The sequence below is a fragment of the Cygnus olor genome, chromosome 5 (assembly GCF_009769625.2).
Source record: "Cygnus olor isolate bCygOlo1 chromosome 5, bCygOlo1.pri.v2, whole genome shotgun sequence".
NCBI lineage: Eukaryota > Metazoa > Chordata > Aves > Anseriformes > Anatidae > Cygnus > Cygnus olor.
Genome location: NC_049173.1, coordinates 3,450,429 through 3,463,874, shown reverse-complemented (window position 1 = coordinate 3,463,874; position 13,446 = coordinate 3,450,429). Strand labels below are relative to the sequence as shown.

At 48.7% G+C, this 13,446-nt stretch overlaps 1 protein-coding gene across 9 annotated transcripts in view; it reads left to right on the top strand.

Annotated features, from left to right (window-relative positions):
* Window positions 1-13,446, top strand: part of FERMT2 (FERM domain containing kindlin 2) — a 48,065-nt gene that overhangs the window by 24,877 nt on the left and 9,742 nt on the right. For 5 of the 9 annotated variants that reach the window (XM_040558174.1, XM_040558167.1, XM_040558168.1 and 2 more), the window contains 5 exons: window positions 5,214-5,348; window positions 10,020-10,245; window positions 10,411-10,513; window positions 10,864-10,971; window positions 11,806-11,940. In XM_040558174.1, the coding sequence (XP_040414108.1) occupies window positions 5,214-5,348; window positions 10,020-10,245; window positions 10,411-10,513; window positions 10,864-10,971; window positions 11,806-11,940 (707 nt within the window). Of the gene's footprint in view, window positions 1-5,213; window positions 5,349-9,524; window positions 9,558-10,019; window positions 10,246-10,410; window positions 10,514-10,863; window positions 10,972-11,805; window positions 11,941-13,446 lie in introns of all 9 variants that reach the window. The other 4 variants (XM_040558165.1, XM_040558166.1, XM_040558169.1 and 1 more) reach the window with 1 other exon arrangement.

Genomic DNA, 13,446 nt, shown 5'->3' with positions numbered 1-13,446 from the left:
TATGAAAATCACATGCATGTGCTCCCCTCGCCCGAGGGCATTTCCCTCTCTTGGTAAAACCCAATGGGTTCGACGAGCCCCTTCTGCTGGGGGCTGCAGAAATGGTTCCCACTCGGATCTGGCTGAGAAGAGGTTTCTGAAGCAGGTTTTGGTGGCACTGCCCCTCCATACAAGCATCCTGGTGGCTGCCACCAGCTGTGCCGGGGCTCGCGGCAGGAGGAGGAATAGCTGGGTTTCCACGCGCTTGCACAATAAATAGAAATAAAAATGCTAAATGGATCATTTACAGTAATTTCTCATAGATGTTGCCAATGCCATCTGTCTTGTGTGTACAGACAAGGAGTCTCTCTTGAAACAAACACAGGCCCGGAGGATGACAACAAAAGCATAAACTGAAGAGCGAGCTCACAGCGCATCAGGAGGTCGCTGCTGCAAGCCACCCGCTTCTGCTCGGAGGTGACCTTTGGCAGGAACAGCCTGGTGTCAGCCGAAAAACGGGGAGGAGATGTTAACAGAGGCCTTTGCGTGTGGATTTGGGGCTGGAGCTGAACCTGGGAAGATGTTTTACCCCAGAGGACAGCTCCAGCGAATGGCCATCTCCAGGCGCAGCGTGACTTACCGCACAGCACAAACCTATATCAAGGACTTGAGATTTCTCACTCCGCTTTTGTACTTTAAAGACGTCTCTCTTGTTTTTATGGCCAGAAGAGAGGGGCTGGGGCTCTGAGCAGCTCCTTGTCCCAGTTTCCAATTAACTGGAGCACTACCATCTGCAAGCCCTTACACCCCGGACAGCCTCTGCTTTAGCTACAGTAACTAAACAGCATGTTTGCCAAGCTCGTCTCTATTCAAAACACGCTTGAAGAGCCTTTGTAAACTTATTAATCATAAGCAGTGTCAAGGGTTTTTTTCACCAGTAGTTTACTGAAAGATTGAAAAGCGCAGCCAGAAAATGTGCAAAGTTGCTTTTCACTTTTTCTCTAATTCGGGGGTAGGAACTGCAGACAAGCAGACAGTGGTGTTCGCTTGCCTCTTGTGTACTTGTAGCACGGCAGGGTTCATTTTTATTTCCCCCTGCAACCCAAATTTCTGCAGTTGGCTTCAGTGGGGTTATGAAGGCTCTGAAAGGCTGGTTTGTCCAGCAACCAGCTCTTGGGGTGAAACTTGTGGTTTTTCACTTGAAAAAGTGCTCAGCCGCGGAGGAGCAGCAGTGCTCTTGCATGGCAAGGATGCTGCTGTGCTGTGCCCCGCGGCGATGCACGGCTTTGAAGCAGCTGCCGAAAACTTGCAGCATCCTTTGTAATCCGAAGATAGCGTCATGAACAACTGAGAAACTATAAAAAGTCGCTTTGAAATCAGATGGTCAAGCGTTGGGCCGTCTCCAGCAGATTGCTCTCAGGAGCCGAGCTTGGCCTGGAGCCCTTCTCTTGGCCTCTTTGAATGGTTTCAGCTGAGCGGCAGCATCAGTTGCTAATGCACCATAAATAAACAGCAGAGTATAAACCTTGCTAGCAAAATACCAGGGGAACTCCTCATTTTAGGCTCTGCTGTGTGTTGTCCCATGCTCATGATCCTGGTTATCCCAGCAGATTTTTTCTTAATGAGATAAGCTGGAGGCAAGAAGAGTGAATCAGAAGAGCTGTCTGTATTCGCGCTCCGGGTATTTATTGCTAGAAATGGTCAAAAAGTAGTGTTGAGTGGAGGTGAAACTAGCTGTTGTGGGGAGGGAGCTCAGCATGATGGACAGTGTTTGTGTAGTAATAATAAATCAGTGTGCACTTTAATTAATTAAAGCTGTGTCAGAGGGTGGTTTGGGGTGGGAGACCCGCAGTATGGAAGATGGGTAAATCCAGAGGTGCTGGATTAGGAGACACCAGGACAGAGGCATCTGTCCTTGCATGTCACCTAAAATCACATCGCCCCGATGTGGCAGGCACAGCCAGGTTGTTAGTTGTGCCCCAGGGGAGAAGCAGAGGTTGTTGTACAAACAGCACCGCAGGCTGGGCGTTGTGGTGCCCTTTGTGGGATGGGATAGCCCATGCTGTGGCCCCATGGAGCTCATGGTGTCTGCAAGCAGGGAAACAAAGTCCAGGGACGGGACACAGCCTGCCAGGGAAGCCATGCTGTAACAAATTTAAAAAAATAAAGTAATTTTTGGAATGTGCTGTTTATAATGGCAGCCATACCCTGGCAAATGTGGAAACTGCATCGTGTCCAGCTGTGTGATTTAGCAGCGCTGCACCTACGTAGGCTGCTGGGTCCTGCTCCATCCCGAGTGCTCCAGCTGGGGATGCTCCAGGGATGTGCCCTGTGCCTGAGCACCCAACGGGAGCATGGGCTTGGAGAGAAACAGACTGGGGATTGCTTACAAGAAAAGCCAGATGTGTCTGTCCGCCTGGGGATGGTGGGAATCGTGTCTGGTAGAGGCAGATCTGGTTTCTTGGCTCATGGTGTGTCGCTGGGTTGGGGCAGAGCCTGCTCGCAGCCTGGTGTTCTCATCCATCGTTTCTCACAGGGAAAGAGGCTGGGGTAGGAAACATCTGCTGCATCACGGAGCAGCACAGATGTGTCCCCTTCAGGTCACGTGCTGGCCACCGAATTCCAGGTTTAATGGTATCCCTGTGGCTGGGACCAGACAGCAAACTCCCACTGCTGCCGGCGTGGTCACCGCATGCGTTGGGTAAAATGCTGACCGTGTAATCCCTCATGGTTTGGGTGATTACCGGTTGTCTTGCTCAGCATCCCTCCTGGTGGGGAAGTGCAGCCTGCTCCGACTCTGTGCATCCTCTCCTCCCTGGTGGATGAGCCCACGCGCCCTCCTGGCCATGCCAAATGAAAACAGCAAGTTTCTCCCCAGGCAATCCGTTAGGTATCGTAACGTGTACAGCTGCAAGCTTCAGTGTGCAATTGAGATGGGAATTGTGGTCACTTTCCTTAAAGCGTCAAGGATTCACAGCTTCGCACATTTCTGTGCATTTTGGGGGAAAACAGCTGGAGACCACCAAGGGGTTTGAGCAGGGACAGCCAGCTGCAGGGGCAGCTCTAAAGCTCTTCCTTGCAGGCTCAGGTGTGACCAGAATCTCCTTTTTTTTCTAATTTGAGCAGTACTTCAGAGCTTGCAGGTCTTTTTGCAATCTTTCATCATTGCAATGAAATGGCTTTGTGCCCAAGTGAATGCCAGGACAGTTCCTACCTATCGATCTATGTGGAGCAGAGAGGAGATGGAGCCCTGCTGCCCGCTTGGGGTCCCCGTGCCAGCAGGGACCTCTGGACACCCTCCAGAGGGTTTCTCCTGAGGGTTTCTTTGGTCTCTGCTTTCCCGGAAAGCTCCTTCCCACTTGGAAGTGGATGCATGAGGTGTGACACCCCAAAATACCTTTGCCTGGATATGATCACCCCAAACCCCCAGAACAGCAAGAGCCCTGTGATGGAAGCCAAATGTGTGGCTCTTTAATTGGCCAAGCTACGGTTTACGTGACAAGAATTGATTCCTGGGGAGGATTTTGTTACCCAGTCACCTAAATCGTGTAATCCCTTTTTCCTACATATTTTTATGTGTTTCTCATTTTCATTAGTCATGCAGATTGTGTGCTTTGTAGAAGCAAACCATGATACTCCCATGGCTTGAAGCACTGATGCACTTCGATGCTCTTCATTTTCAGTTACCTGGTTTTAGAATTATTCCGTCTGGTTTGGGGCAGGGAAGTGGGAGAGGCTGGAGTTCCCCTGACAGGAGCCCCTGCCCCCAGCCCAGGCTGCCCCCAGCCCCATCCAGCCTGTCCTGGGGCACTGCCAGGGATGGGGCAGCCACAGCTCCTCAGGGCAGCCTGCGACAGGGCCTCACTGCCCTCTGAGGGAAGAATTTCTTCCTCATATCTAATCTAAATCTACCCTCTTTTGGTTTAAAACCATCGTTATCACTACATGCCTTTGTAAAAAGTCCCCCCCAGCTCCCCTGCAGCCCCTTTTGGCACTGGCAGGCCGTTGTGAGGTCTCCCCGGGGCCTTCTCTTCTCCAGGCTGAACACCCCCAGCTCCCTCAGCCTGTCCCCACAGCAGAGGGGCTCCAGCCTCTGAGCATGCTCGGGGCCTCCTCTGGTCTTGCTCTAATATGTCCGTGTCCTTCTTGTGCTGGGGGCCCAGAGCTGGGTGCAGGGCTCTAGGTGGGGCCTCACGAGAGCAGAGCAGAGGGGGACAGTCCCCTCCCTTGCCCTGCTGCCATGCTGCTGCTGGTGCAGCTCAGGACACGGGTGGCTTTCTGGGCTGCAAGCACACATTGCCGGCTGGTGGCAAGCTTCTCATCAACCAACACCCTCAGGTCCTTCTCCCAAGGGCCGCTCTCAATCCATTCCCTGCCCAGCTTGTGTTTGTGCTTGGGACGGCCCTGGCCCAGCTGCAGGACCTTGCACTTGGCCTTGTTGAACCCCATGAGGTTCGCACAGGCCCACCCCTCAGGCCCGTCCAGGTCCCTCTGGATGGCATCCCTTCCCTCCAGCACCACACAGCGTGTTGTCATCAACAAACACACTGAGGGTGCACTTGATCCTACTGTCCGTGTCATTAAGAAAGACATTAAACAGTACTGGTCCCCATACAGATCTATGCGGGACACCACTTTTCACTGCTCTCCACCTGGACATAGAGCTGTTTACTGCAACCCTCTGGATGCGGCCATCCAGCCAATTCCTTGTCCACCAAATAGCCCGCCCATCAAATCCACATCTCTCCGGTTTAGAGACAAGGATGTTGTGTGGGAAAGACAAGGGTGTTGTGTGTGACATTTCTAGTCGGATAACTAAATAAGTGGCTTGACTCTTGAGATGCTGCTGTGGATGGGAGAGAACCAGGCCTGTCACCTAGGTGCCTAAATAGGTGGGTTAAATATGTATAAAGAAAGATATAAAATTAGATAGCTAAGATATGGGGTGGGAGTGGTGCCAGGGTCTGGCAGTGCTTGTGTTTGCGCTGAGGTGGCTGTGCCTGGGAAGTGCTGTGTTTGACCCGAACACCATGTTAGCTCTCGCCACTGGTGCAAGGAAGGTGGTTGTTCCAGACAGGCTGGGTCTCAACTTCACTTCTATCCATAGTAAAGCAGGAAAATCAGCCAAGATACTGCAAGTCACTGGGTGTTATTCCTAAAGGAAAGATTTTCTTCTTTTTTTTTTCCCCATTTTTCCATCCTGCCTTTGTTAAAGAGGTCTGTTTTTTCCCCAGACATCAGGCATCCAGAAGAGCTCTCCCTTTTGAGGAAACCCAGAGATCCATCAAAGAAAAAAAAGAAGAAGCTGGATGATCAATGTGAAGATGAAGCCTTTGAGCTGGAGGGCCCGCTAATCACGCCGGGGTCGGGTGAGTCTGGGTTTGCTTTGTGGTGATGCGCTTATGGGGAGCAGAGTGGGAGGAAGCAGCCAGGTAATAAAATGGGAATGCATGCGGGGAAAAAATGTATAGCAGTATTGATCTGACCAAATTCCTTAAGGTCTGTGCAAGAAATGGACCCCGAATTATTTCCATAAGTTATCAAGGGCTGCTGCATGCGGTCATGACGGCGCAGATGAACGCCTGGGGCTGTGAGGTGTGCAGGGGAGCAGAACAACGCCAGGCTTTATAAAATAATAAAGAAACACATAAAATAAAAAAGAAAGTGTGACCACTTCAGCATGCAGATTGTGTTACTGAAATGTTTTCTTACCCTATTAAGAAAGAAGTTAAATGGAAAACCATTCCTAACTTCAAATTCCAGGTGCGTTTTAGGCAACACCGCTGCTTTAAACCTTATTTATAGCCCACCAGAAATAGTCTTTTTATTAATTGCATTAGTGCTCCCTAATGCTAAGGGCGTGGCTATAGGTGGTAACGCTAAAAGAAAGCTCTCATTGTCGGGGGTTTCTTGCTGCTGCGGGAGTTTGCCAGTGTGGCTCACAGAGCACCGCTAACGAAGCAGCACTGCTAACGGAGCAGCACCGCTTGCCACAAGCAGCAAATCAATGCCGGGAGTGTTTGCAGAGTGTTCTGGCTCTGCTCCGCAGTGGCTGGAGGCTGGGGCTGGAAGGATGAAGGCGGTCAAGTGGGAACACTTTAACCCTAATGGACTCGCGGAGACAGCCGCAGCGATGCGTGCTGGCGGGCGGGCGAGACGTGCCTGGCTGCCAGCGCTCCTGGATTTAAATCCAGCGATAACAGAGAAGCAGGGAAGCGTTAATGTTAAAAAACAAACAACCTTGGGATTCAGTAAATTTGTATTAATTGCTCTTGAATTAACCAAAGTACAAGTGAAGGTCACAGCAGCGTGCTCGGTGGTGCTCTGCGGGCACGGTGCTCACCCCTGCATGCCTGCGGGCAGCTTCGCACGGGGCACGGGCACAGGGGAGGGCTGGCATCTCCCCTTTTCGGCAACCAACTGGGGGGGCAGCTGTGGGTCTGCATCCCTTGTGGAATGGAGGGGCCCGGGGCTCCTGCACAAGCTTCCCAGCTGCTCAGCACCACCCTGGGCACTTCTGGAGGGTGGGCTGCAGAAGCCCCTTGGGAGCTTTGCAGCAAGAGAAAAATACTCCTTTTCTTCCTCTGTTCTCACTCTTTCTCTTCTAAGTCACTTAATAATACTTCTGGACTAGTCCTCATCCACTCCTGGCTAGAGGAGCTTTCCCTGCATCTTTCAAAGCTCAGGCCAATTTTCATTTTCGTTTGGCATTTCCATCAGGAGAGGTAGTCATCAGCCTTTCTGAAAGGCAACGTTCACAGAGAGCATCTCTGTTAGATTAATAGGAAATACTTGGCTTGCTTTGTGGGAAACGTATGCAAAAGACATTTTTTAATTTAAATTATTTATTACTCTTTCAGTGAGTCACTTTGAACTGTCTTACAGTTTTTTCTTTCCTGCACTACTTCTGTGAATGAAAGGACTTTTGCTGCAGGTTTAATTACTGCAGCTACCTGCAACGTTTAGGTCCCATTAGTTAGACGTCATGTTTTTAATCTGAATAAATTGTTGCTGCTGTTGTTCCAACATCAGTTTGTGCACTGAATGCTTATGTGAAATGAGTTAACATTTCTGGATCTGCTTGTTTCAGTGCATATAGATTTAATGGGCATTTTTTTGTCACTGAGGACCCCACATCTGGCAATGCAACCAATTTAAACCTCTGTAGGCAGAGCTGTCAATATACCTGCAGTAAGTATTGCCCAACACTTTCCACTGAAATTCTTGTTTTCACTTGTTTATAAGTTAGCCAAGTTTATAGCTATTTAAGCTGAAACTTTCCATGACATTGCCTGCCACAGGCAAATTTTTTAAGGAGAACTTCTGAAATGTTTCTGAACGACTTCAGTGACCTTCTCAGAAAGTGATATGGAGAACATCCACGGGGAAGCTTTGCTCCTCTGTTTCTCTGGAGCAGAGACTCGAACAGAGGGGAGCAGGGCTTGCACATGCATGGATGTCCATGTGAACATCTGCCCAATTTGGGGCAAGAAGTGGGTTTTCCTTTCCTTACTCCATGTTCAGCCCTGTCTACTTGAGGCTGGCACAATGCAAGGGCCGACGGATGGCGGCAAGGAGAAGCCGCTGCCTTCTCCTTGAAAGTGTGAAGCTCAAAGGGGGATATTCCCATCCTGCCGTGATTCCTGCAGCATTTTTGCTCAGCCCCAGCTTTCAGCTCTGTCCCAGTGGCAGGTTCCCACTTTGCTTCCCAGTCCCCAGGCTTTTGGTCAGAACATGAATCCCAACCAGGGTGCCAGCTAACCCAGCAGCAGCATTAAAAAGCATCCCAAAGGTTTTCCTGTTCGATGGCACCTGCCAGCTTTCACTTACATTTTCCATCCTATCAGACAGTTAATAACTTAACAAAGGCCAGTTCTGTGTATAACCCCCTCAAAACGGTGTGAAGTTGGTTCACTGACGTCGATTGTGTTATCTTCCAGATGTCGTATCATGTAGCTCGATTCCAGATCGGACCGGATTGCTGGGCCCAGATGTATCCCTCTAATTCAGTTCAGTCCTAAATATTGTGGGAAAACTCTCGATCGAATCCTGCAGTGTTACAAAGTGTTTGGAATACTTTTTTAATATTCTCTGAAGTTTTTTAATATACTTCAAAACAGCTGGGGATGTGGAAGATATTTCATCATGAGGAGACAGATGAAGCTATCTGGAGCTGGGTTTCCAAAATGCAGAACCACGCATGGAAGAGCTGGGGGGTTGCACATCTTCCTGATAGGATGGATTCAAACCAGTCTTGTGGCTCATCTTTCTGTAATTTCTTGCACGTTCAAGGAGCTAGTGCTCTTCTAAGGTATATTTTGGGTGCATTGTATCACACATCTGAGCAAGCTGGAATGGGAAACGTAATTTCAGAAGGACACAATCCTTTCCCAAAGAGCCAAGTATTGGTCTTCCTAAATAGTGGTGCACAGATTTATTCCCAGCAAATGATGTTGAGCTCATTGCCTGATTTTTATACGCAGTGGAATCACGGACATTAGGATACACTTGTTAAACCTCCTTTACTTTCAAAATTTGGATTTTATACTCTTAGCATAAAAATCAATGCTCCCATGAGATAAGTAGGGACTCATTAGCTGTCAGCTAATATGGGATACGAGATGCCAAGTTAGGTCGGATTTCTTCTCTTCGTAATTTGTAATTTTAAAAGTGATTTTTTTTACCTGTACAAGCTGTAAAACTTCACCTAGGATTAATGCATGCCTTGTGATCAGTCCTGCACCAAATAGCACCACTCGCTCAGCACATTAATATCAAATAGGCCATCTAAGCAAGCTTTTCTGTCCACAAAAATGCCATGTTTCCGTGCCTGGCCAGTTCTTGTAACATGAGCAAAAGAGCGTGGAGTCACTTGGGTTACTTTGCCTGCCGAGTCAGCTGGCACTGCTGCAAATGCTCAGAAAAATAGTGCTTTTGATGAAAGTTGTGTGCAAAGAGACGGGCGAGCTTCTGGGCAGCTTTGCAAGTGTTTCACGTGTTGGGAAAAAACAGGTTTACAGTTTGTTGGCGACTGAGGGCGTGCAGCGGGGCAGCAGCGGGAGAGCACGCATCTTGCGGCTGCATCGCTGGAGGAGCCTCCCCGGCAGTAAATCAGGGTGAAAACATGGCAGTTTCGGGTCTGTGTTGAGAAGTGGCAATTGCCAAAACCACAGAATCACCTCGGTTGGAAAAGACCTTCAAGATCATCAAGTCCAACCGTTAACCTGACCGATCGCAGCAGTTTGATGCGTTGCTTGCAGGAAGCTCAGAGAATCCACATCTTGAGTGTCCCGCTCGAAACCATTTGGCAAGAAAGACAATTTTGCAAACTCACCTGAAACGCCTCCCTGATTTTAAGCGAAATCACTTTAACTAGGGGAGTCTCAGCCAGAGGCCGGCTCTGCACTGGGGTTTGGGTGGTTAAACCTCACGTGTGCTATTCAGACCTCTTGCAAACATTTGTATTTTCAGCTCCGCTCCTTCCCAGCCCTCCCGGTGACTTTCTCTCGCCTTCTCACTTCCCTCCTTTCTTTCCCTCTCCATAGGCACCGATATTCTTTACATCGGCCCCGTCAAAGGTGAGCTCCACCTCCTTAGGACTTTTGTGCTCTGCCTCTGGTCTCTCTGGCCGTGCCCTTAGTTTATTTTCCTGCTCCTCTAAAACCTTTGACTTCCAAAATCTTTAAGCGACAGGTAATGCCGGTAAGTGGGGGGCCGCTCGTGTCCCAGCTCAGGGGCAGGCGCCAGCTCCCGAGGCTGGCGGCCTGGGAGACCTGAGGGTTTTCCCATGGATTCAGCCTGGAATGGCTTTTCCATCAGTTTTGCTCTTGGAGAAGAGCTGAGAGAGAGAGAGTGAGAGATTGGGACAGCTTGTCATGGGAAAACAAGCAGCGCAGTGTTTTCCTACTGCGGAAAAAAATGGTAAAAGAAAAAGGGAAGGTTTCTCATCCGCTGGCTTTGTTTTTGTGTCTGAACTGGCTTTGTACGGAGCAGGGCTTGGCCGCAAGCTAACTCCCGGCGTTTCTTCCTCTCGCTGGTAGGAAACATATATTCGAGCCCGGGACTGTACAGCAAAACCATGACGCCAACCTACGACGCTCACGACGGCAGCCCCCTGTCACCCACGTCCGCCTGGTTCGGTGACAGCGCCTTGTCGGAGGGGAACCCGGGCATCCTGGCCGTCAGCCAGCCCGTCACCTCCCCAGAGTCCCTCGCAAAAATGTACAAGCCACAGGCGCTTCTCGATAAAGCCAAAATCAACCAAGGGTGAGTTCAGGATTTGTTTTTCTTCTCTCTCCTATTTTTTTTCCTTAAAAAAAGGGCTTCCTTAAAAAAAATAGATATATGTGGTTTTAAATTGCATTCTTGAAAGAGTCGTCGCGAGTTCGCCAGAGCTCTTCGTGTGTGTTATCCCTTGTTGACAATTTACAGATGGCTGGATTCGTCCCGGTCTCTTATGGAGCAAGAGGTGAAAGAAAACGAGGCTTTGCTGCTCCGGTTCAAGTACTACAGCTTTTTTGACCTGAATCCAAAGGTACAGAGTTATTCATTTCACTTGCACCTTGCAGGTGAATGTTTTGGGCGAAGGATGCCTGTGTCTCTGACGTGCACTTGTGCTGGTAAATCCTCCATCGCTTCAAAAATTGGTGGTGTGTGCATCAAGCCTGGGTGTGCGCACTGCCACGTCCCGGGCTGCCACAGGGCATCACTCGAGTTGCCCTAAGGGATGCTTTGGTGGGTGGCCATGAGGCTTTCCAGTGCTGGATTGACGTGAGCCTTGAAAAAGGTTAATTGGGTGGTCTTTGCTTGTGCTGGGAGCGTGGGAGATGGCGGGTCGTGCTGCAGCACGTGTTTCACAGCCGCACCATTTCTCGCTGTGCGCAGTACGACGCGATCAGGATCAACCAGCTGTACGAGCAGTCCAAGTGGGCCATTCTGCTGGAGGAGATCGAGTGCACGGAGGAGGAGATGATGATGTTCGCAGCGCTGCAGGTAGGAGATGGGCCCAGACACTTGTGGTTTTGGGTGATGTGGATTTTGTGGCTCTGCAGACATCTCCACTGATGCGTTGGTGGGAGGTTGGGTTTCTCATGCTCGTTTCCTGTCTCCTAATACTCACTTGAGCTTACTGGGCAATTTAAATGTTTTCTGCTTATTACTTCTCATGAAGAAGAACTTAGTCCTCTTTTACCAAACATGTTTATGTCTGCCTTAACTTTTAGTTTTACCCTTTCTGAAAAACCCCAGTAAGGACACTAGGTTACTGAACTGTGCGTTCCTGGCACGCTGCCCCCTGAACAGCTGGTGATAATCTGTGGGTTTCCCAGAACTATTTATTTATCTGTTTTATGAAATACTTGGTGTTATTTGGCATAAATACTACACCTGCTATTGACTTCTGTGGGATGGATGGCAGGCCATTTACTATGTGTGGTCTGGCGCTCCTTGTTGCAGTAGGATGCAAAAACATCCCCAACAGGAGCAAGAGTCTGCTCTTAGGGCCCCTCCCAGGAAGAAAATAGTGAGAACAGAAATGTGAAGACTCTGTTTAACTCTCCGAGCAGTCCAGAGGGGGTTGTGCATGGTCCTTAGAGGGAGATTTTGCAGACTTTTTGGTTTTCCATGGTAAAAAGAGCTGCAGTGCAAGAGGGTGTAAAATATGTGTGCATGAGCACACCCGCACGTTGCATTAGCTCAGCAGCATAACCATCGTCCTGTCACAAACATGGGCTGTGCCATTAAAGCAAAAGTTTTTTGCCATGGCCAGCCCAAGGTTTCCAGGTCGCAGGAGCTCCTTTGTTCACGGCGCTGTGCCTTGCCTTTCAGTACCACATCAATAAGCTGTCCATCATGTCGTCGGAAAACCACCTGAACAACAGCGACAAGGAGGTGGATGAGGTGGATGCTGCGCTCTCCGACCTAGAAATTACTTTGGAAGGTGGCAAAACGTCAACGATTCTGGTAAGGGCTACAGCTGGGTGTGTGGTGGCGTGGTGCCTTATATGTCCCCTCCTCGCCTCCAACCAAGCAGGAATGCTTTTTTTCCATGCATCCAACCAGTTTTATTTCCTTCCTCTCCCTTTTTTTTCTATTTCTGCTCTTGCTGAAAAAAAAAAAGACCATGGTGGAGCAATGCAGAACACAGAGCCCAATAATATTTTTCATTAAACTAGTGTTTTTTGAAATACAGCTAGGTGGTTTTGGTGGCAGGGGACTCCAGGCAGTGTCCAGTGTGGGGCCAGCATGGAGCTGGTAAAAGCTCTTTGAGCATGGGCACGTGTTGAACCCAAGGCTGCATTTAAGCCGTCTCTTTTTGGGGTGTTTCCAGTTAGTTTAATTGGCATTGCCACAGGAATCGAGTGCATTAACACTTTTTTCCTACAAAGATTGGAAGTCCAAACTGTGTTGGAGAATTTCTGGAAGAGCCAGGATCTTACTGAGCCCCCTGCACCAAGCTACCTTCCCACTCAAATAATGGAAAACTCAAATAAAACTCATTTGGTTTCTGTTCTCGCAGCTGACTTTCCCAAATTCCTCACACTGATGTTTCTCTTCCACTGTTTTCTAGTTCACGACAAAGTTTTACAGTATCTGAAACAGCTGCCATGATTTTCAGAAAGAGCTTATGCTTTTGAAACCCTGTTTTTATTAGACTGGATTTTAGCCTGGAGTGGGCTGTGTCTGTATTTCAGAGGGTTCCTTTCTTTCTGAGACATTGTTTTAACACTGGCTTCCCACCTTCAAAGTTGCAAGGCCCGAAAATTAATTTGCAGAAAAAGGACGAGGTCCAGTCAGGCTTTGTCGGCACAGCCCGGCTTTTCCAGCACTTTTGTACATTTGTCCATTCTCCAGCACTTTTGTACATTTGAGTTTCGTTTAAATTCTGAACCTCTCAAAACCTAAAAACCCTGAAATTTTCCAATCTTACAGTTCATGTAATTTTTTAAGTGTTTACAAAGGGTCTTTTAAAGTTAACATCCACACCTAGCCTGCAGATATTTGCAATGTTAACCGCTGCTGCTCATTCTAGTGTTCCCCCAGGGAGAGCACCATCACTTAGATGCAACAGAAATAAGGACCAGTTGTTAGAGCCAAGATATCTTTAATAATTTCCTTGCAAAGCAGATTTGAAGTGCAGTACTAAGGAGCAGTCCCTGCCAAACAGGAGTGAAGAAGACAATGATTCATCAAAAAATATCCGTCCCTTTCTGTACCGGTTGCTAACAGTAGCCATTTCCAGAGGCATTTGAGTAATTGAATACGGATAATGGGCAATTAGTGGATTGTTTGTTTAGATTCTGCATTTTTTTCCCCATGGTATCTATAAACAGCATTGCTCATTGCAGACAGAAAGTAAACTGTCTTGCTTCTGGAAGCTGCTGTAGCACTGTTTGCTTTCTTTGTCATTCGAAAACCCTTTAGTTGGAGCTCGTGGGAATTGAAAATGCCACCCTCTGTATTCTACTC